Below are 22,910 nucleotides of genomic sequence, written 5' to 3' on the forward strand. Positions count from 1 at the left end.
GAAAAGTTTCTGCTACTGAAGGTTAGCATGATCCAAAATATAGCAACTGCTCTCGCAACATAGGATTGTTCTAAAGACTCAAACAGACTGCAATTGCACTCCCCAGTTTCCTTTTGGTGCAGCTAGCTTTGAAGTGGTTGAACACTCACATGCCTGATGGACTACTGACTGAGACTCCAAGCGCTAGACCTGGGAGGACCAGGCAGGCTGCCCATGCACCTGAGCCCCAATCTCCTGGGAGAAATCCCTAACCGCTAGCTCTTCCTCCACCTCTAGGAAGTCAGCCTGGACATTCCTGTTAAACCAAAGTCACATCCTGCAGCTCACAGCCCTCCTACAGCTCCACATCCCACTCAGAGTACTCTCTCCAATGGATTCCTACCAGGCTGAACAGGATCTGGAACTGCTTTGACCATTTGGGAATAGTTTTTAGTGTGAAAGGGGAGCCTACTAATAATTATTCTGGAATTTCAGGTATAAACCTGAATTGTCCTAAGTCAATATGGATATACCATGTACCTATCACCTACTCTCTTCCCTTCACTTGCTCTAGTCCAGCTCCTTTGCTGTTCCTTCAGTATCCCAGGCTTACTATTGCCTCAGGATCTTTGCACTTGCTGTTCCCTCTCTCTGGACACTCTTCCTCCAAATATCTTCATACTTAATCCTTCATCTTCTTCACCTCTTTGCTAAATATTATTATCAGCTTCCATTGACCACCATGTTTTAAAAGTGACCATCCTACACACATACACTCGTGCACACATGCACATGCATAGACATGCTCATGTCTATTCCCCTTGGGTTCTTTACTACCATCGAACTGCCATTTATTTTATTTATACATTTTGTGTATTGTCTGTCTTGTCCAGAACCTCTAAATATAATTGTTTAGTACAAGCCTTGCCAAGTGGAAGATTAAGCAGTTGGCCTCAAGCCAACATCCCTCTTGTCAACCAGGAGTGGGGTTTCATCAAACAGGAGAAAGTGTCCTCTTCTACCCATTGTACATTTGAACAGAGGCTCCAAATATCCTAGCAGTGGCCTGGTCTCTCCCTACTGGAACATAAACTCCATGACTAGAAACCTATCTTCCTTCTTGCTCACTATCTGTAATACCTAGAACAATACCTAGTATGTCATAGGTACTCGAAAATGTTTGTCAAATAAACAGATGAATGAAAACAAAAATGAGCTCTGCTGTCACACCTTTTCCAAGTGCTGAGATATTCCTCTCACTTTTCTAATATATGTGCCTTCCCTTTTCTTTCTGCTTTTTTTTTTTTTTGCTTTTTTAACACATTTAGTGTTACTTTCTTTTTTTATTTGCGTTTTTTTATTATTATTATACTTTAAGTTCTGGGTTATATGTGCAGAACACGAAGGTTTGTTACATAAGTATACACATGTCATAGTGGTTTGCTGCAACCATCACCCTGTCATCTACATTAGGTATTTCTCCTAATGCTATCCCTCCCCTATCCCCCCACACCCTGCTATCCATCCCCTAGCCTCCACCCGATGACAGGCCCTGGTGAGTGATGCTCCCCTCCCTGTGTCCATGTGTTCTCATTGTTCAACACCCACTTGTGAGTGAGAACATGCAGTGTTTGGCTTTCTGTTCTATGAGCTCATGTCCTTTGCAGGGACATGGATGAAGCTGGAAACCATCATTCTCAGGAAACTGACACAAGAATAATGTTATTTGCTTTATCCAACACAACTTCAAGTAAACAGTTTATCTTAACACTTCAAGGTAACTCATATGGTTCAAAATAATCTCTTTTTAGGTAATTGCTTGACCAATTCAGAATTTAAACCCAATCGTTTCAAAGTTCAAAATCATTTTCAGAGTGCCCTCCACTCTCAAGCGTGTTACCTACTCTGCCCCTCCAGCTTTGCAGGTGGAAAAATTTTTTCTTGGCACCAGGGATGGGGTGATAACTCTGAGTGCCATCTGCTAGGCCATTCCTGGCCTCTGGAGAGTCTTTTCCTGTCTAGCCTTTCTGTTTTGATCTCTTTCTCTGTTGCCTCCATAGCTGATGTAACGGGTCCCAACAGACCTCCAGGATGTGTGTGGAGTCAGTGTCAGCCTCTACTGCCCATATACTGCTATGGTCTTGGGTCTGGAGGTGAGGGCAGCTTGGAGGTTCCTCATGGAAATGTCAGGATACTCCTGGGCCTGGCTCCTATAGCATTCCTACACCGCACTCTGCATCAAACAGGGAATTCTGAATCCCCTGCCCCATGCCACGGGTAAGTTGTGGAGAAACTGGGGTGCTTGTCAGGTACACTCTCTTGCTCTCTCTCCCTCTTCCCTAACCCCTTTTTTCTCTCCTTGAAAATGGGATCTGCTGTACTCGTATTTGTAAAATGTTTATTCTTAAGATGAATGATGGGTACACAAGTGTGTTATAGTTCTCTCTGGACTTTTAGATGCCTGAAATATTTCACATGCTCAAAATACAAGAACATATTACCTTTTCTACCCTACTGCTCTTGATTCATATTGATGAAGATCACCCAAAACTCCAAATGGAAATGAAGAGACACAACATGAATGATCATTACATTCCCTCTTGCCCAGAGAACCTTCTAGATAAGACAAATGCATCGTTCTCTAGCCTTGGTCAAAACTTGCAGTGTTCTCTTTGCTCTGCTGCCTCTGCCTCATCCTCCTTCTCAGACCAGAATAGAATAGGGTCATGCAGGCAGCCAGGGATGGCCTTGGTTGGTAGCAAACAGGATTCTGGGAGGACTGGTGGCCCAGGCTCCACATAAGCAAACTTGGGTATGGGTTGAGCTTGCTTTCCAGCCCATAGGGCTGAGTCTGGCCCCTGGTCCAAAGTGAGACAGATGACAGTTGCACTGGGCAGCTTGATCTGGAAACCTGACCCACACCAGGGGGAATGTTTCATCATCCCCAAATCCCTCATATTAGAGCAGGAAATAGGGGCTCCTGAGAGGAACTGGTAGGGGAGGAAGCTGAGGCCAGAGGGGCCATAGCCCTGAACTGTACAAAACAGTATGGGGAATGGGTTAGGGGCAGGAGATTTAAGAGACAGGACTGAGAATACTGCTACAGATTCCCATTTCTTTCTGTATTTAGGAGTGGACAGTGGAATTTGACTATATGTGAAATATCATTAAAGAGTCAGATCCTGACTCTGTTCCCCATTCTGAGATGTATCTTCTCGGGGTCTGCTCTCCTCTGAGAAGGGAGTCCAGAGGAAAGGAGGAAGAAATGGGTCTTTTCCTTCTAGAAGTCAAATTTCAGGTGAATTGCTGCTTTATATTCTCTTTTCTACATTTATCTTATTGTGGTCCTAGAAGCATTTGACATCTTATTTCTGAACTCTTGTTACTTTGATTGTCCAAGAACTTGTTAACCAGTTCAATTCTTCTTTTTCAATGAATGAAAAGTGTAAAACCTCCCCTGTATATTCCTCTTCCTTCTTCCCAGTACTTGATATTCATTCAACAAGCTACTCAATCAGTTTTGACCATGTAAGAGGGTCTACTCATGGTAGGAGGTCACAGAGGCAGGGGATTCCTGAGCGTGTCCATTGTCCATGAAGATGTGGAGCCCAGAGAGGTTATGAGGCTCAGTCTGATACAGTATGTGTTGTCCATGACCCTCCCAGTTTCTCTGTTTTATATCGCCTTGTACCTTAGATCACTGTGGGGCCATTTTGCTCTTTCCTGAAATACAGTCTTTAGAAACTCCTTTCATCATGGTCTGTTGGTGGAAAAAATCTCTCAGTTTTTGCTTATCTTAAAATATCTTTATAATAAAATGATTTATAATCCTTTAGGTATACCTATGTAGCAATCCTGCATGATCTGCACATGTACCCCAGAGCTTAAAGTATAATTAAAAAAAAATCTTTATTTCACTTCCATTCTTGTAAGATCATTTTGCTAGATACACAATACTAGATTGTTGTAACTCTCATTACATTAATGATGTTATTCCACTGACACTAGCCTCCATCATTGCTGCTGGATGTTCTACTGTCTGATTTTTATTCCTCCATAAGTAATATAAGAGATTTGTCTTTTCTCCCTTGGTCATGATTGCATTCCCAGTGTCTGGCACAAAATAATAGCTACCACTTAAACAGCATTTAACTATGTTCCAGGCAAAGTTCTAAGTGTTTTACCTCATTTAATCTTTATCTTTAATTATGGTATAATATACAGAAAATACAATTTACTGTGTTAACTATTTCTGAGTGTATAATTCACTTACATTAAGTACATATACAATGCTAAATAATCATCACCACTATTTCTAGAATTTTTCATCATCCCAAACAGAAACTCTGCATCCATTAATCTACAACACCCAATTATCACTTTCTCCCTAGGTCTTGGCAACCTCTATTCTACTTCCTGTCTTTATGAATTTGACAATTCAAATACTACATGTGGTAGTCAGGGTTCTCCAGAGAAACAGAACCAATAGGAGACAGACAGATGATAGATAGATGATACATAGATAGATAGATAGATAGATAGACAGATAGATAGAAAGAGATTTAGTATAAGAAGTCCTGACCAGGTGTGGTGGCTTATGCCTATAATCTCAGCACTTTGGGATGCTGAGGCAGGCTGATCACAAGGTCAGGAGATCGAGACCATCCTGGCCAACATGGTGAAACCCCATCTCTAATAAAATACAAAAAATTAGCCAGGTGTGGTGATGCCCACCTGTAATCCCAGCTACTCGGGAGGCTGAGGCAGGATAATCGCTTGAACCTGGGAGGTGGAGGTTGCAATGAGCTGAGATCACGCCACTGCACTACAGCCTGCTGACAGAGCGAGACTCCATCTCAAAAAAAAAAAAAAGAAAAAGAAGTCCCTTGATCTGCTGTCAGCAAGCTGGAGGCCCAGCAAAGCCAGTGGTCTAGTTCCAGTTCAAACCCAGAGGTTTGAAAACCAAGGGAGCCATTGGTGTAACTCCCAGTCCAAGTCCAAAGGCTTGAGAAACAGGGAGCCAGTGTCCAAGGCAGGAGATGACATCTTATTTCAAACAAAGTGAAAATTCATCTTGTTTCCACCTGTTTGTTCTATGTAGCCCCATCCAATAAACAATTTAGATGATGCCCACTCCCATTGATGAGAACGGATGTTTTTTACTCAGTCTGCTGAGCAAAGAACAGCTAATGCTAATCTCTTTTAAAAACTCTCACAGACACATCCAGACACAATGTTTAACTAGCTATCTGGACATCCCTTAGCCCATTCAAGTTGACACAAAATTAAGCATCACACTCCATATTAGAAGTACACAATATTTGCTCTTTTGTGTCTAGTTTATTTCACTTAGTATAATATTTCCATGGTTAGTCCACATTTATCAAACTTCATTCCTTTTTATGATTGAACCATATTCCATTATATATATATAATATATATTTTATATATATGTACCACATTATATTTATCCATTCACCTATTGATGGCACTGGGTTGGTTTGTTTGTTTTAGCCATTGTGAATAATGCTGCCATGAACATTGGTATACAAGTATTTGTTTCTATATTTTCAATTCTTTAGGAATGAAATTACTGAGTCATGTGATAATTCTATGTTTCATTTTCTGAGGAACCATCAAACTGTATCTAAAATGGCTACACCACTTTACATTCACACAGGCAATGCATGAGAGTTTCGATCTGAACATTTTTGACAAAACATATCACTTTTCATTTTTTTAAATAACAACCATTATGATGGGTATAAAGTGATACCTCATTGTGGTTTTGATTTACATTTCTCTAATGGTTTGAACATCTTTTCATGTGCTTAGAGGCCATTTGTACATTTTCCTTGGAGAAATTTCTATTCAAGTCCTTTGCCCATTTTTTAATTCAGTTGCTTTTTTGTTGCTGATGATAACTTTTAATTCTTCATATATTCTGGATATTAACCATATATATCATAGATACTAATAATATATAATAACATATAATGGTATATATGATATACGTGTGTGTGTATGTGTATATATATATATGTATATATATATAAATATATATGTATATATATATATATAAATATATATGATTTGCAACAATTTTCTCCCATTTCTGTGAGTTGTCTAATCACCCTCTTGATAGTGGCCTTTGATGCACAAAAAAACATAATTTTGACAAGGTTCAATTTATCTAATTTTTCTTTTGTTTCCTATGCTTTTGTGTCATATTTAAGAAACCATTACCACACGTAAGGTTCTGGAGATTTTGCTTTATGTTTTCTTCTGAGTTTTATAGCTTTAGCTTTTATATGTCAGTCTCTGATCCATTTTGAGTTAATTTTTAAATACGGTGTAAGGTGTGTGTTCAATTTCATTCTTCTGCATGTGAATATCTAGTTTTGCTACAACAATTTTTTGAAAACATGCCTTGCTCTATTGAATAATCTTGGCACTTTTGTTGAAAATCAGTTGATCATACATGTAAGAGTTTATTTCTTGGTGCTCTATTCAATTCCATCAGTCTATATGCCTACCTGTATGCCAGTACTACACTGTTATTTGTAGTGTCATTTTGTAGAAAGTTTTAAAATCAGGAGTATGAACCCTTCACATTGGTTCTTTTTCAAGATTGTTTTGACTATTTGGGAATCTTCTGAGTTTCCACATGGATTTTAGGATACCTTTTTCTGTTTCTAAATAATTTAAATTTTAAAACTCCACTGGAATTTTGATAGGGATCACATGGAATTCATAGATCAGTTTGGGTAGTATTATCATATTAATGTTAAGTCTTCTAATCCATGAACATGGAATGCCTTTCCATTTATTTTGGTCATCTTTATTGTCTTTCAGGTGTTTTACAGTTTTCAACATACAAATCTTTTGCTTCCTTGGTTAAATTCATTCCTAAGTATTTTATTATTTTTGATGCTATTTTAAATAAAATTGTTTTCTTAATTTCCTTTTCAGATTATTTATCGTTAGTGCATAGACATACAACTGATTTTTGTATGTCGACTTTTCTGCAACTTTGCTGGACTTGTTTATTAGCTCTAACTCATTTAATCTTGAAACAAATCTGTGAAGTAGCACTGTTGATGTCCAGGCACTTGCGTTAGCAACCAGACTCATGAACTAGGAATACATGAGGAAAGGGCAGGAAATTCTTTCTCATTCTCTTTCTACCAGCTGTGCAGTAGCAGAAACTGCAAATTCAAGTCCGTGTCACAGAAGTGGCAGCAGTACAAGCTGTGGTATCTCATTCTCGTGGTGATATCAGGCATCAGATCAATTGTGCAGTGTTCTTTTGGACACTGTTCCTGGAATTCCATCCTTGGCTCTTCTTGCCTACTCCTCCTGATGATCTTGTAAAACACACAATGCTATTTTTATTTAATTCCTTTTTGGGTCAATCAACCAGAATCAGTTTCTGTGTTAGTCCATTCCTGCATTGCTATAAAGAAGTACCTGAGACTGGGTAATTTTGAAGAAATGAGGTTCAGTTGGCTCATGGAGGTCTGCAGGCTCTACAGAATGCATGGCCCCAGCATCTGCCCAGCTTCTGGTGAGGGCTTCTGAGCTTACAGTCATGATGGAAGGGAAAGAGGGAGCAAGCATCTCACATGGCAGAAGCAGGAACAAGAGGGAGAAAGAGTGGGGGTGGGGAGGTGCCACATTTTACAACAACCAGATCTTGCAAGAACGCATTATCACAAGAATAGCACCAAGCCATGAGGGATTCCCCACCATAACCCAAACACCTCCGATCAGTGTCCCCCCACCACCTCCAACATTGGGGATTATATCTCAACAAGAAATTTGAAGGAAACATCAGAACTATACTAGCTTCTATTGCTTGCAAATAAGATGCTTATATGACAAATATCAAGATTGACACATGCTTCCATTCCCTTTTCCTGCTTTTTCTCTATAGTACATACCACTATCTGGACCATCTGTTTATTGTCTGATTTCCACACTGGAATGAAAACTCCATGAGGTCAGGGTTTTTTGTTCACTACTATATGCCTAAAATAATGCCTAGTATATATTGCACTTAATGCAATTAATTGAATGAATGAAACACCTAGTACTTATTAATTTAACCCAGACAACAGCACACATCTGTTAGAAATGAAAATCTATGATGTTTATTAATAACTTTGTGCCTATGATTCCACCTCTAAAAAGCAACTCTTTCTAGCTTTATGCTCTGACTCTAGGCAGAGCAAATTCCTGGATATCAGAGGAATCCCTAGAGTAACCTTCCCCAGGGATGCCAATATGCTCCTCGTATTATTCCATAGGACACTGAACTGTGACCCCTCATCTAGGCCAAATTATTAGTAGTTTTGCCAAAGTAAATGGACACTTTTTCTTTCAGATGTTCACACTGGATATGAGAAAAAAACATTTCTAAAATCTTCCCATGCTCATACTTAAATGCCCAAAGAAGTACTTAGTTGAATACAAAAGGTGTCTCCAGACCATCTCAGTTTCAGCAGGAGTTAATCCCTGCTAAAATCAGAGAAGAGGCTGAGAATGAGTTCAGTGCCATCTCATGCTGAGATGAAGACACTCAGTTTCTCAAATTACTCTTTTATAAAACATCTTAAAATGCCTTTCTGTACAAATATAACTCACACCTGCTGAGAAAATGATGCTCTTTTCTAGGCTACATGTTGTCTGACCTGCCCTACATTTACCTGACTTCTTCCAGTACACAGATCACCCATGAACTGGATACTTTCTGGCTTGTTCTTTAAAATGTCCACTTTAACACTTGCTGTGGAAAAGATGCAGTCCAAGGTTTCAAACTTGTTTATGACCAACTCTTCTGTGTCTCCTCCATGCAAACCTTGATTTGCATACTACATAATTTTAAAATACATGTTTAACATATGATCACTGATTTAGTTATGATTTTGAAACATGAAACCATTGAAAGCATACTTTTCAGAAAGCATTTTTTTTTCTACAAATAATGATTGTTTCCCAACAATTCAATCAAGAAGGGCTCCTGCAGAGCAGCAGGAAAGCAAGCAGTGGAGGGGTGGCTTTAGTGGGCAGCTCATTGGGAGGTACAGATGAGGTCCCCTTTCCACTCCTATTCCCCAAGGAGAGGCCTAATATCTGAAGCTGACCCCAAATTGTGGTAGAGAAATTCCATTCAGAGTGAGGCTGCACGCCGAGAACAAAGGGAAGACAGGTGGGAGATATGATACTAAGAAGAAACTTCCAGAGAAAACTTAAGGTCATTCCAGGAACAGAAAGTAACACAGCAATAGAAAAGCAGGAACAGAGGCTCACCAGAGTACCTCCAGTACCTGCAAAGTTCTCACTCATTCATTCATTTATTCAATAAATATCAAATGAACATCTACAATGTACCAGCATCCTTCTGGGAGCTAAGGACTCAACAAAAAGTAAGACAGACTAGGCCATGCCCTCATGGAGCTTACATTCTAGCATGTAGCAGATATGAATAAATATTTGTTGATCAACTGAAGAAAATAACTGAGCCAATACAATTCCTTTATTCTAATATGATATCTTCCTCTGCCACATTACAAAGTAAAAAGAATGATGATTTCAAATAAATTTTCAAGTTGGTCACAATATTTGAAATTGAGTAAGAAGACTGGTGGAAATATGGCTTTAGACCCATTATTCTTACAATTATCCTTGTGTGTAACGTTTCTTGACATATTAATTTAAAATAGCATGAAAACATCTGACTGGCCATGAAAGGATAATCATTTGCAATTGATCTTATTTATGTTTAAATTCAATGGGCCATCCCACTGAATAAATGAGATATAAAGTACTATTTTATACCATATACATTATAACATAATAGTTATAAAATAATATTCCAGTTATAGTCATAACAATATATATACTATATATACTATTCATAAATACATATACGATAAATACATTATATAATATATATAGTGTATATATATACACGTTTTATACAATACATAGTGTTTATATATTGTTATGGTATAACAGTTATAATATATATATATAACATAGTTACAACATAATATATATACTATATGTATAATATACATATACCAACTATTAGGTTATAACTATTGTTTATACTATTATGTTATCACTATTGTTATATTGTATAAACAGTTTATACTATTATTTTATCACTATTATTATATTGTATAAACAATAGTTATAACCTAATAGTTGATATGGTTTGGCTCTGTGTTCCCACTCAAATCTTATCTCAAATTGTTAAAGGAGGAGGGACCTTGTGGGAGGCGACTGGATCATGGGGTGAGGAACCTAGATCCCTTGCATGAGCAATTCCCATAAATTTCTTGACATATTCATTAAAAATAGTATGAAAGCATCTGATTGGACATGAAAAGATAATCATTTATAATTGATCTCATTTATGTTTAAATTCAATGGGATATCCCATTGAAAAAATGAGATATAAAGTACTATTTTATACCATATACATTATAACATAATAGTTATAAAATAGTATTCCAGTTTACCCCATGCTGTTCTCATAATAATGAGGGAGTTCTCACAAGATCTGATGGTTTAAAAGTGGCAGGTTCCCTTACACTCTCTTTCTCTCCTGATACCTTGTGAAGAGATACTTGCTTCTCCTTTGCCTTTCACCATGATAGTAAGTTTCCTGAGGCCTCCCAGTCATGCAGAACTGTCAGTCAATTAAGCCTCTTTTGTTTATAAATTAACGAGTCTCACAAGCCTCTCAGGTAGTATCTTTATAGCAGTGTGGAAATGAACCAATACAAACATAAATACATTATAATATAGTTGCTAACATTTTAATGAATGGAGTAGTACATATATATCTAAATATAAGTATATGAGATACGGGCACTAAATTTTTTATCATTGCTAGACATTTTTAATTAAAATTTGGGCACCATTGTTTCAGATCCTTGGGCATTAGTTGGTGAGTTGCTTAGGAGAATGCCAACCCCTGATGTACTGGTCCTGAGTACATTCAGAGCAGGTCTACTAGTTCTGAGGCAAGTGAGGCTCAGGACCTGAAAGAAGGTGCATTCTAAGTACACAAAACAGTAAATGCAAAGGACCTAGGAGGGAAGTGTGCTTGGAGGACTGAGCAGAGGGAGGGGCTAGAGTGTAAAAGATAAATGAGGAAGCCAGTAGGGTAGTGGGATCCAGATTATGTAGAGTCTTGGAGCCATGATAAAGACTTTGGATTTTATTGTGAGTAAAATCAAAGCCCATTGGAAGTTTGTGAGCAGAAGAATGATATGACCTGTTTATAGTTTTAGAAACATTACTAAGTTCTTCAATCCAACTTTGACCTGGAATATATTTTTACCACCATCTGTCTGATCTGTGTGTCTACATCTCTAATGGCTTTAAACTAGGAGGGAAAAGCAAAGGTGTATAACTTTATCCTCTAAATGACAGTATCTGTCATACCAAACCTGTAAGTAATTCTGTAGCTTGATACTTTCGTTCACCATCAGATTATTGAAATTTATCCCTGATGGTCTGTATAGCTTCAATTTATTCCTTTAAACTAGTTGCAACAGATCATTGTATAAAATAGGCCACAATGTATTTATCTACTCTCCTGTTAATGAACATGTTCTTTTCAATTTTCCATTACAAATCAATGCATCGGAAAACAGTCCTCTATATCAGAGGTTCCCAACCCCCAGGCCAATAGAAACCAGGTGGCACAAAAGGAGGTGAGCGGCAGGCTGGGGAGCAAGCATTATTGCCTAATCTCTGCCTCCTGTAAGATCAGTGGTGACACTAGATTATCACAGGAGCTCAAACCCTATTGGGAACTGCTCACTCGAGGGATCTAGGTTGCACACTCCTCATGAGAACCTAACTAATGTCTGATGATCTTCTAAGATGGAACAGTTTCATTCAGAAACCATCTTCCCCAACCTCCTTCTGGTCCATGGAAAAAATATCTTCCACGAAACCAATTCCTGATGGCAAAAATTTGGGGACTGCTGCTCTATATGTCTTCATTGAGTACACAGTCTCTAATTTCATATGTTTGTGGAAATTGTTGAGTCAAATGTGTTTGCATTCCAGAATGATGAATGCTAGAGGCTGAGAAGCATATAAGGGTGGGAGCAGGGATAACGAAAAGTTGGTTAATGGGTACAAACAAACATTTAGATAGAAGGAATACATTCTAATGTTCAATACCAGAGTATGGTGACTATCGACAACAACAACATATTATATATTTCAAAACTGCCAGAAGAAAGGACCCGAAATGATCCCAATACATAGAAATTATAAATACTCAAGGTGATAGACACCCCAAAAACCCTGACTTGATCATTATACAGTCAGTGCATGCAATAGAATATCACATATGGACCACATAAATATGTACAAATATTTGTATCAAAAAAATAAAATAAAACTAAAAAGTGCATTCTGCAGCTGTGTTAGATCATAAAAATGCTCTCTAAAGTGATTCTGCAGCAGCGTATGTGCAACTCTCCATTTCTCTATACCTTTGTCAATACTTTTTTTAATCATCAGGCTTTTTCATCTGTGTCAACTTAGGAGTATGAAATAATCTTTCATTACAGTTTTTATCTGCTTTTCCCTTGACACTAGCAAGCAAAAACATTTATTTATACTTGTATTGGATATTCAGGTTTCCTCTTGTTGAATTGTCAATTCATATCCTTTGCTCATTTTTCTACCCAGTTAACTATCTTTCCCTTACCAATTGGTAGGAATACTATGTAAATTCTAGATATAAATTCCATATTAGTATTTGCTCTCCAAATATTTGTTGTTAACTTGTAACGTGTCTTTTATTTTTGTCATAAGGCTTGGCAAATGAAACGTTTTAATTTTTAATGTAGTAAAATTTATCAATATATCTTGAACAATTATGATTTTTATGCCTTAGGAAACCATTTTATACCCCTCAGGTCATAAAATATATTTTGTATTTTCTCTAAAAGTTACTGTTTTCTTAAACCTGGCTAAAGTTTACTTTTCTATTTAGTGTGAATAGATATATAATATTATCTTTTTTTATGTAGGGATAGCCAGTTATCCCCACCCCATTTATTGAATAGTCCTTCCTTTCCCCATCAGTATCTAATATCCCTTCTTTTGTATATCAGATTTATATATTCTATTCAGTTCCATGGGCCTACCCTTGAGCAAATAGCATGCTGTTTAATGACTATGGCTTTAAAAAAAGTCTTCATATCTGGTAAAAGAACTTCCCATATTTTATTCTTCTTTATAACTGAAAGATCATAAGTTGATCTTTCATTTAACTTATAGAATGGGTCTACTTTTAACTTCACCAAAAATACTATGATGGACTTCTCATTCATATGCATACTATCTCTTCATTTATTTGAGCACCCTCTTTTATAACCTAAAATAATGTTTTGTACTTTTCTCCACATATGTCTTATAATTTTTTTAAATTTATTTCAAAGTAATTTATAGTTTGGGTTGTAATAATTTGTAAATGTTAATAATTTGGAGATAACTTTAGAATTTCCAGGTAGATAATCAATATTATCTTTTCCCCCCAATTCTTACACATTTTTCCCTATATTTTACTGCTTTGAACCCCCAGGACATTTTTTAATAGGCACAATCATAGTAGTCATTGGTGTTTTTCTTTATTTTAATGAAAATGTTTCTAAAATTAAGTCTATGTTTTGTTTGTTTGTGACACAGTCTCACTCTGTCACCCAGGCTAGAGTGCAATGGCGCTATCTTGGCTCACTGCAACCTCCACCTTGTGGGTTCAAGCAATTCTCATGCCTCCGCCTCCACAGTAACTGGGATTACAGGTGTGCACCACCAACCCTGCTGATTTTTTGTATTTTTAGTAGAGATGGGGTTTTGCCATGTTGCCCAGGCAGTTCTCAAACTACTGAACTCAGGCAATCCACCCGCCTCTGCCTCCCAAAGTGCTAGGATTACAGGTGTGAGCCATAGCACCAGCCTATGTTTTTTTTCTATAAGATTTTTATAGATGTTTTATCAGGTTACGAAAGTTCCCATCTATTCCTAGTTTTCTAAATTTTTTTTTCTTCCATGCATTAATGTTGAAGTCTGTGTCCAGCTGAATGATTATATTATTTTACTCCCTTAATCTATTAACAAATAATTTCATGAATTGATTTTCTGATGTTAAACTATTAATGCTTCCCTAGAATTAACCCTGCATAATTATGACATATTTTACTGTATATGCTGATGGATTTAATTTTGCTGGTACTTCATTTAATATTTATCATAAATTAGATTGATTCGTAGTTTGTCCTGTTTCATTTTCTGAGGTTTTGTTAACCTCAGAAAATTAATTACGTGGGTTTTTCTCTTTTTTATGTAAGAATTATCTAACATTTGAAGTTTTAAGAAAACTCACAAAATCCTCTTGGCATGCTGTTACAGAAACAAAGGAAATTTCTGCATACTGACTTAATAGTGTTTCTATTTTATTGACATATGTGATACTGTGATATCATATAATATGAAATATATGTTAGGTCCCTGCCCCTGGTTCCTGACAGAGAGCTTCTGGTTAATCCCTTGAAATTTCCTGGGTGATAGAAGTGACTTTTGTCTTAATGAGGAGACTCTTGGAAGGCTTCTAGATGGGGGCTGGACACCAGAAAGACCAAGCCATGATTGGAAGCTTGGAACTTTTAGCTCCCCATGCCCCTATACTCCAGGATGGAGAAAGGGACTGGAGACTGAGTTAATAATCAATCATGCCTGTGTAATGAAGCCTACATGAAAATCCCTAAGTGATGGGGTTCAGGAAGTTTCTGGATTGCAGAACACATGGAAGTTCTGGGACAATGGTGTGCTCAGAGCAGTCATGAAAGCTCCACACCCCTTCCTCCGTACCTTGCCCTACATATCTCTTCATCTGGCTGTTTATCTACATATTTTATCATATCCTTTATTATGTAGTAAACCAGTAGATAAAAGTAAATGTTTTCCTGAGTTCTGTGAGCCATTCTAGCAAATAACCAAACCCAAATAGGAGATTGTGGGAACCATAATTTATAGCCATTGATCAGAACTACAGATGACAATCTGAGACTTGTAATTGGCACCTGAAGTTGGGCCAGCCTTGTAGTACTGTTCCCTTAACCTGCACAGTCCTGTGGGACTGTACCCTTAACCTGTAGGAAGGTCTACGCAAACTCTGGTTAGTGTTAGAGTTGAATTGAATTGTAGGATATCCAGCCGGTTTTTTGATAACTGGCTGATGGGGGACAAACTCTCACACACATCTGGTTACAGAAGTGTTATATTTTGAGAGCAAAGTAGTAGAAAATCATTGGTTTGGGCTGGGTGTGGTGGCTCATACCTATAATCCCAGGATTTTGGGAGGCCAAGGCAGTCAAATCAGGAGGCCAGGAGTTCAAGACCAGCCTGGCCAACATAGTGAAACCTCATATCTACCAAGAGAAAAAAATACAAAAAATTAGCCGGGCATGGTGGCGGGCACCTGTAATCCCAGCTACTCAGGAGGCTGAGGCAGGAGAATTGCTTGAACCCAGGAGGCGGAGGTTGCAGTGAGCCAAGATCATGCCATTGTACTCCAGCCTGGGTAACGGAGAAAGACCTTGTCCAAAAAAAAAAAAAAAAAAAAAAAGAAAAGAAAAGAAAAAGAAAAAAAAGAAAATCATTGGTTTGGTTTTCTTATTAACACAATGTAAGTTATTCATAGTATTGATTCGATTTTCTAAATCTCCACAGTGTCTGTACTTGGGTTTCCTTTTTCAGTCATAATATTGTACTCCCTTTTTTTTTTCCTTAATCAGTCTTATTAGGTTTGCCTATTTTATTCACTCCTTTCTATAACAAACTTTTGGCTCTGTTATTTATCTCTAATTGTATTTTTGTTTTATATTTTGGTGTTTTCTTCTCTTTATTGGTTCCTTCTTTTTGCTTTCTTTGGATTTATTTCTTAGTTTGAATAACTAGCCCTTAAGTTAAATACCTAGTCCTTTAGTTCCCAACTTTTGTTTCTAATATGAAATTTAAGGTATAAATTCACCCCTAAGAACCACTTCAGTTGCATCTCACTTTTTTAGTAATATTATCATTTAATTCTAAGCATTTTCTCCTGTTCATCATTTTTCTTCTTTGAAGTAATAATTAAATTATTTCTAGCCCTAGCACACTGGCTCATGCTTGTAATGACCACACTTTGGGTGGCCAAAACGAGAGGATCACTTGAAACGAGAGGATCACTTGAGCTCAGCAGTTCAAGACCAGCCTGGGCAACACAGGGAGACCCTGTCTCTATGAATAATTTTTAAAAATTAGCTGAGCATGGTGGTGCGCATCTGTCATCCCTGCTACTCAGGAGGCTGAGGCAAACACCTGATCCTGGGATGTCGAGGCTGCAGTAAGCCGTGATCATGCCACTACCCTCTGAACCAAGCAACACAGCAAGACCCTGTCTCAAAAAAAAAAAAAAAATATATATATATATATATATATATACACACATACATATAGCTCCAACGTCTTTGGGATAATATTATCATTGATTTCTGTGGTTGATGATGCTATTCAGCTACCCAATGTCCATTCTCTCTTCATCCTTTGTAACAAAACCCTAAGTTTGAGGCAGCAATGTGCCCAGTTAATAGACCATATTTCCCAGCCTCTCTTGCAGCTAAATCTGACCACAAGACTAAGTTCTAACAAATGAGATATGAAGTACTAAGCACCCGAAACTCAAAATATTCTCCAAGCACAACTACTGATGATCTCCACCAAAAATCTATTCTCAAAATCCCCTCTACTTTCACCTCCTTCCACTCCAGGTTTTTGGAGTCACAAACCTAGAAGTCTTTCTTGATTCCTCTTTTCTTCATATCCCACATCCTAGCCATTACAATATCCTATCAGCTCTGCCTCCAAAATCTTTCTAAAATCGAATCACTTCTTTGTTACTCAACTAATTTGAACTTACACCTAACTACCACTGCCTCACTGGAATATCCTAATACTTCCTATGGGACTCAAAATCTCTTTCTTCCAGAAAATTTATCCTGAATACAGGAGCCACTGAATCTCTTAAATGTAAATCAGATGATTCCATATCTGGCTTAAAATGAACTTTCATTATGGCTTCTGCTTGAAAGCCAGAAGAAAAGATAAAACTCCTTTCATTGGCCACCAGGGCCCATGTAATCAGATACCTACCAATTCCTCCAACCACTCCTTTGCTATACACTTTCAGCTGCATTGACGTTCTCCTGCTCTTAATCATGCTCCGTTCAGCCTGCCTCAGGCTGCCTGGTCTTGCTGCTTAGAGCAATCTGTCTCCACGAACTTTCTGCTGACCAGAACTTTACCTGGTTGCCTCTTTCTCATAGTTCAAATATCATCCTCCCTCACATGCACACGTATGTTCATTGTAGCACTATTCACTGCTAAGACAAAGAACCAACCTAAATGCCCATCAATAGTGGACTGGATAAGGAAAATGTGTTACATATACACCAAACACTATGCAGCTATAAAAAAGAACAAAATCACATCTTTTGTAGCAACATTGATGGAGCTGGAGGCCATTATCCTAAGTGAATTAACATAGGAATAGAAAACCAAATAGTGCATGTTCCCACTTGTAAGTGGAAGCTAAACATTGAGTACACATGGGCACAAAGAAGAGAACAAAGGACACCAAGACCTACCTAAGGGTGGAGGGTAGGAGAAGGGTGAAGACTGAAAAACTCCCTATGAAGTTCTATGCTTATTACCTGGGTGATGAAATAATTTGCACACCAAACCCCCATGACATGCAATTTATTTATGTAACAAACCTGCACATGTACCCCCTGAACCTAAAATGAAAGTTGGAAAGAAAACAAATGGCATTACTATATGATCCAGCAAACTCGAAGAATAAGAAGAAGAAGAAGAGGAAGAGGAGGAGGAGGGAGGAGGAGTGGGGAGGAGGGGGGAGGAGGGAGGAAGAGGGAGGAGGAGGAGAAGGACCTTTCCTGACCACACCACCCTAGCAAAAGCAGCACCCTCCTCCCACCCCAAGTGACCTTCAACCTCATTACCACCAATTTACAGTTTTCATAGCACAGCAGTTTTCTGGAATTACCTGAATTACCTGACTTATTTGTCTGATAATTTCCCATTATTTATGTTGTTCACTATTGATGAACAACATAAAAAGAAAGATTTTTTTCTCCTAAAAAGAAAAATTTTTGCTTTTAGTATCTGACTATTGTTAGGTGGTCATTAAATACAATATATAAGATATAATACTGGAATACATACACACAGACACAGAGAGACACACACACATACACAACACAGGTTCTCTGATATACATGATAGTATGTAACACATAATATATGTTTAATATATATGCTATACAATATCTGATGTACAGTGCATAATATACAATTAATAATATACAATAAAGTGTATGGCAGTCAATATACAGTGTTTACTATATACAAGGACAAATAATATTAAAGTATTTTAAAAATATACATCTTAAAATTTTTCAGTCCTACTTCTATAATTCCTCCAAAGCCACAAAAACACAGAAAGGAAGAGAGAGAAGAAAGAGAGAGGAAGAGATGACTCAATCTGAAAGAGGATCTAGCTGATGCCAAGCCCTGATCTATACAGGACAGCACTCACTTCCCTGTTCTAACTTAAGCTATCAGAAGAAAGGAGTGGGCACCCAGGGGGCACTGGTCTGTGAGCTTCAGAGGTATCGTCTTGCTGTGGTATGAGCTAAGTGCCGGCTCTCATTGTCACCTGCACTACTCCTTGATGAGAGAATGAATCTGTGGTTCCCTTTCATGAACTGTTGCCTTCTATGAGCCTAGACATATACCAGTTGTAGAATAGTAGCAATAAAGGGACTTGGCTGGGCCTGTTTCCTTTCCAACATAGTTCATTCTGGGAGTCATGGAATCCCTCAGCTGCACAGATCCTTGAAGTCCAAATGAACATATAACTAATGAAACAGCATATTTCAGGTGCCTTACTTAGATATATTCCTCTGCTTAGGGCAAAGTAAGAACAGTAAGAAAATCAGGTCATGTCTTTCAACTAGGTCATGTTTTTCATCTTTTCTACTATTGGCCTTTTTCATTAATCTTAAAATGTTATTTTCTACATTTTTGATTGCTACTCCTGAATTGTATTTCCAGTCACCATAAGCTACTTTTCTGCAAGCTGTAATTTAAGCCCATCTTGCTCACAAATTTTGAAAATGGAAATCCATAGAAGAGAAAACTATCTCCTCCTCATGTGCTTGGGATGTTGTGATTTCATCAGTGTTGCTGGGCTGTGTGGTCCTTTTTAGAGGAAGTTGCAATTCCCTTCATGATAAATAGGAAGGAAATGAAGGTGATTAAAGCCCTTAGGATGTAAATTTCAGTGTTGGCTGAATGGTTCTTTTTATCCCAATCATGATTTTGTAAACAAAGCTCTGGTGAGACTGAGTCTGGAAAGCTACCACAGCTCCATGACAACTGGACTGGCCAGCCATGGTGACCATCTCCATGTTCACATTGTAGTCATTTACAGCCATGCATATGCACATTGTAGGGACACTCACTTTGGCTCTCACCAAGAAAAAGAGCATTAGCAACCAATTAGTAGAAGGTGGCACAGGAGAGAGGCACTACTAACAGGTCAACTTTGTGCCTAGTGAACTCAGCTGTTAATTTCTATGCATGACGGTAAGATAAAATTATTGCCCTAGTTTCTGTATGTTGGCTACACACAGGCACTGCCAACACCCCTAATGCACTGTGATTTCTGTGCTTGGACATCAGATGTATGATACCGGTTTTTCTCAGTGTACATATGTGTGTAAAGAATAAAGAGGTAGCATGACTCTCAAACAGAGATCCAAGATTTTCTAAATTAAAAAAATCCTTTACTAGTTATAAAATCAAAAAATACAAAGGAACAAATCTTATGTGTAAAGCAACTGAACCCAAAAGGATGGCACCATGGAGCCGCCCTGCACATAGCACTCTGCTGACTCACCTTTGCGTGGGGTGGGCTTCTGTCCCACAGGGTGGCACTGCTCACAATGGGAATGTAGCAAGCGGATTTCTGAAAGATTAGAAACAAGGCATTTAGTATCACTTCAGTGATTCTTAAAAAGAAACATTTTCACTCCTGAGATGGTTTTTAGGTAGATCAGAAGTTAATTCTTTCAACCCATGGCTGTTCATTCACTGAGTACCCAATATTGCCCAGAATACTGTCCCAGGTGCTTTGGGAACAATGGTGAGCCCAAAACATAATTTCCATCCTCAAGAGTCCAGGAGGCCACAGGTAGTAATGAAATAATCACACAAATAAATGTAAAATTTCAACTCTGATACGTGTGATGAAAGAGAGAGACAAAGTATTTTGAAAATATGGTGATATATTGGGATGAAATAGAATTAAACTTTTACACTCTTTTCCATGTGACTTTGATGTACCTCCCATAGCCTGAAGCCCATCCCAGCTGAGCCCAGTGCAGCCATAGTCAACCCACAGGCCCATGAACATAAATAAGAAGTGAACGTTTCTTGTTGAAAGTCACTTATTTGGAGTTGCTTGGCATGTGGAATTATCATTGTAGAAACCTATGACTGAAACATATATACAATACATATAATAAATATACTCAGTGAAGTCAGAAGAGGTAACCGCTGGGGATCTCACAATGGAAAGAACAATTTTACTTAAATATCAAACCAGACATTTGATTTGAAGCTTACTTGCAATTTTACTTAAAATATCAAACCTTATCCATCTGCATGACAGCAGGTTATATATATATAGATACATAGATATATAAAACCTTAATAAGATAATATCAGGATTTGTTTTCAAACTTCTGGTTTTCAATTTGGTGTTTTTTATTTAGTTAGTTAGTCATGCTCTTCAGGGTCTTTGACTCTTTGTTCCCCAATATTTGCTAAAACCAGTCTGTTAAGGCTGGTGTCATGAAGGAGAGATCCCCAAAAAATCTATCACTAGGATATGTCAGAAAAACAATGTATATGTTAGAAAAACAATGGAGGCCGGGCGCGGTGGCTCAAGCCTGTAATCCCAGCACTGTGGGAGGCCGAGGCGGGTGGATCACAAGGTCAAGAGATCGAGACCATCCTGGTCAACATGGTGAAACCCCGTCTCTACTAAAAATACAAAAAATTAGCTGGGCATGGTGGCGTGTGCCTGTAATCCCAGCGACTCAGGAGGCTGGGGCAGGAGAATTGCCTGAACCCGGGAGGCGGAGGTTGCGGTGAGCCGAGATCACGCCATTGCACTCCAGCCTGGGTAACAATAGCGAAACTCCGTCTCAAAAAAAAAAAAAAAAAAAAACAATGGTAAGTCTGCCACTACATTTCCCAGAGGTGATTAGAGTCTAAAGCAAGAGGTAGTAACCAAAGAATCACACAAATAAAGGTAAAATTCCCATAACACTAAATGTTATGAAGGTATAGACATAGGTAGAGTCAAGTCACTATTATGTTGACTTAGATGATGGACTGGGGACCTAAATGGAGACAAAAGTGGAAGAAGAAACAAGAGCTTTCTGAGATCAAAGTACCATGACTGACAGATGACAACAAGAGAAGTGGTAGGGGTTCCCAGGTGGCAGAAGTAGGTAAAATTACTAGAATCTGGAACAAATAATTGGGGAGCATAATAGATTTCACAGCACTGAAGTTAAGTAGTGCTACCACTATGATGCATTTATACTGCCTGTCAAGGACAGGTGGGGCGCATGGGCCTCCCTGATATGTTCTCCCATGAGGTCAAGAAAATGTGTCTTCTGCCTAGTATCCCTCACATCAACTCTGTGTTGGGCACATGGTAAGCATTCAATTAATGCACTTAAAGAATGCAGGGACACTCTCCTCTCATCCCAAAAGGAGTCACAGGGTGCGAAACCTGAAGAAATTCTAAATTGCCAACATTTGCACTTGATAGATGAGGAAACTGCTGGAGATCACACAACCATGTAGTGATAAGCCAGGGCTCAATTTTTAGAATCTGGACTTTGTATTCTACCCATCGTCCTCTGTTGGGTTATAGGCACACATGCACAGCCTTCAAACCCCAGCTGCCTGGTTTGATTGGAAAAGCAGCCCCATGTCTGCAGGGAGGGGAAGAAACTTCATTTACAAAGCAAGAATCGCCAGCAGGAAAATCAGGCCCATCCCCATAATATGCATCTCAGTTCTCCTCCATGGGCTTCCTGGCACTCACTCAAACCATGTACATTCACACATCTGGTATCTTCCAATTAGGCAACCTTTGCCCAGGGCAGTTAGCACCAAGCACTGAATGCTGTCCCAAACCATTCTGCTCTGATACTTTTTTTTTTGTTTTAGTGGAGATTTCTTAGTGCCACTCCTAAGAGCTATTCAAGTTGTGGATGGCACAGCAGGGTGGCATCATTCACAGAGACTGGGATGCCAAAACAATACCCCTTGGGGTTGTTTGTGTACCACCTGACCATCTATACAAAACAGTTCTGATATTTCTGTTCTCTGAAGAACAAGACTTTACGGTAGCCAATAGCCCAAGGAAATCATGTACATTACAATTGTTTTGGTTTTTAAATTTTTTATAAAGCATTATTGAGATATAATTTATGTACAAATGACTGCATATATTGGAGGTATCTGCAGGAAGAAAGAACAATTAGGGAATGTAAGTAACTTAGAAACCTTGAATTTTTAAGCAAGACCAGGAGTCCAGAAAGAAAGAGACTAGCAGTACAGGTAGAATTTCTTGGTAAACAAAAAAGCTATTGTAATCAACAAGGCAAAAATAAATAAAAAGCTTGAAAGAATAAAGTAGCTGGGATATTCATTGCCAGTCATTAACCTGATTTTCTAATGAATATA

At 38.2% G+C, this 22,910-nt stretch overlaps 1 protein-coding gene across 3 annotated transcripts in view; it reads right to left on the reverse strand.

Moving 5' to 3' along the window:
* The window catches only part of CUNH12orf42 (chromosome unknown C12orf42 homolog), a 192,296-nt gene that overhangs the window by 78,893 nt on the left and 90,493 nt on the right, over positions 1 to 22,910 (reverse strand). For all 3 annotated transcript variants that reach the window (XM_032299490.1, XM_032299501.1, XM_032299510.1), the window contains one exon: positions 20,041 to 20,109. In XM_032299490.1, coding sequence (XP_032155381.1) covers positions 20,041 to 20,109 — 69 coding nt within the window. The remainder of the gene's footprint in view (positions 1 to 20,040; positions 20,110 to 22,910) is intronic.

The sequence above is a fragment of the Sapajus apella genome, unplaced genomic scaffold, assembly GCF_009761245.1.
Source record: "Sapajus apella isolate SASKATOON/1434 unplaced genomic scaffold, GSC_monkey_1.0 scaffold2, whole genome shotgun sequence".
Taxonomy (NCBI): Eukaryota; Metazoa; Chordata; class Mammalia; order Primates; family Cebidae; genus Sapajus; species Sapajus apella.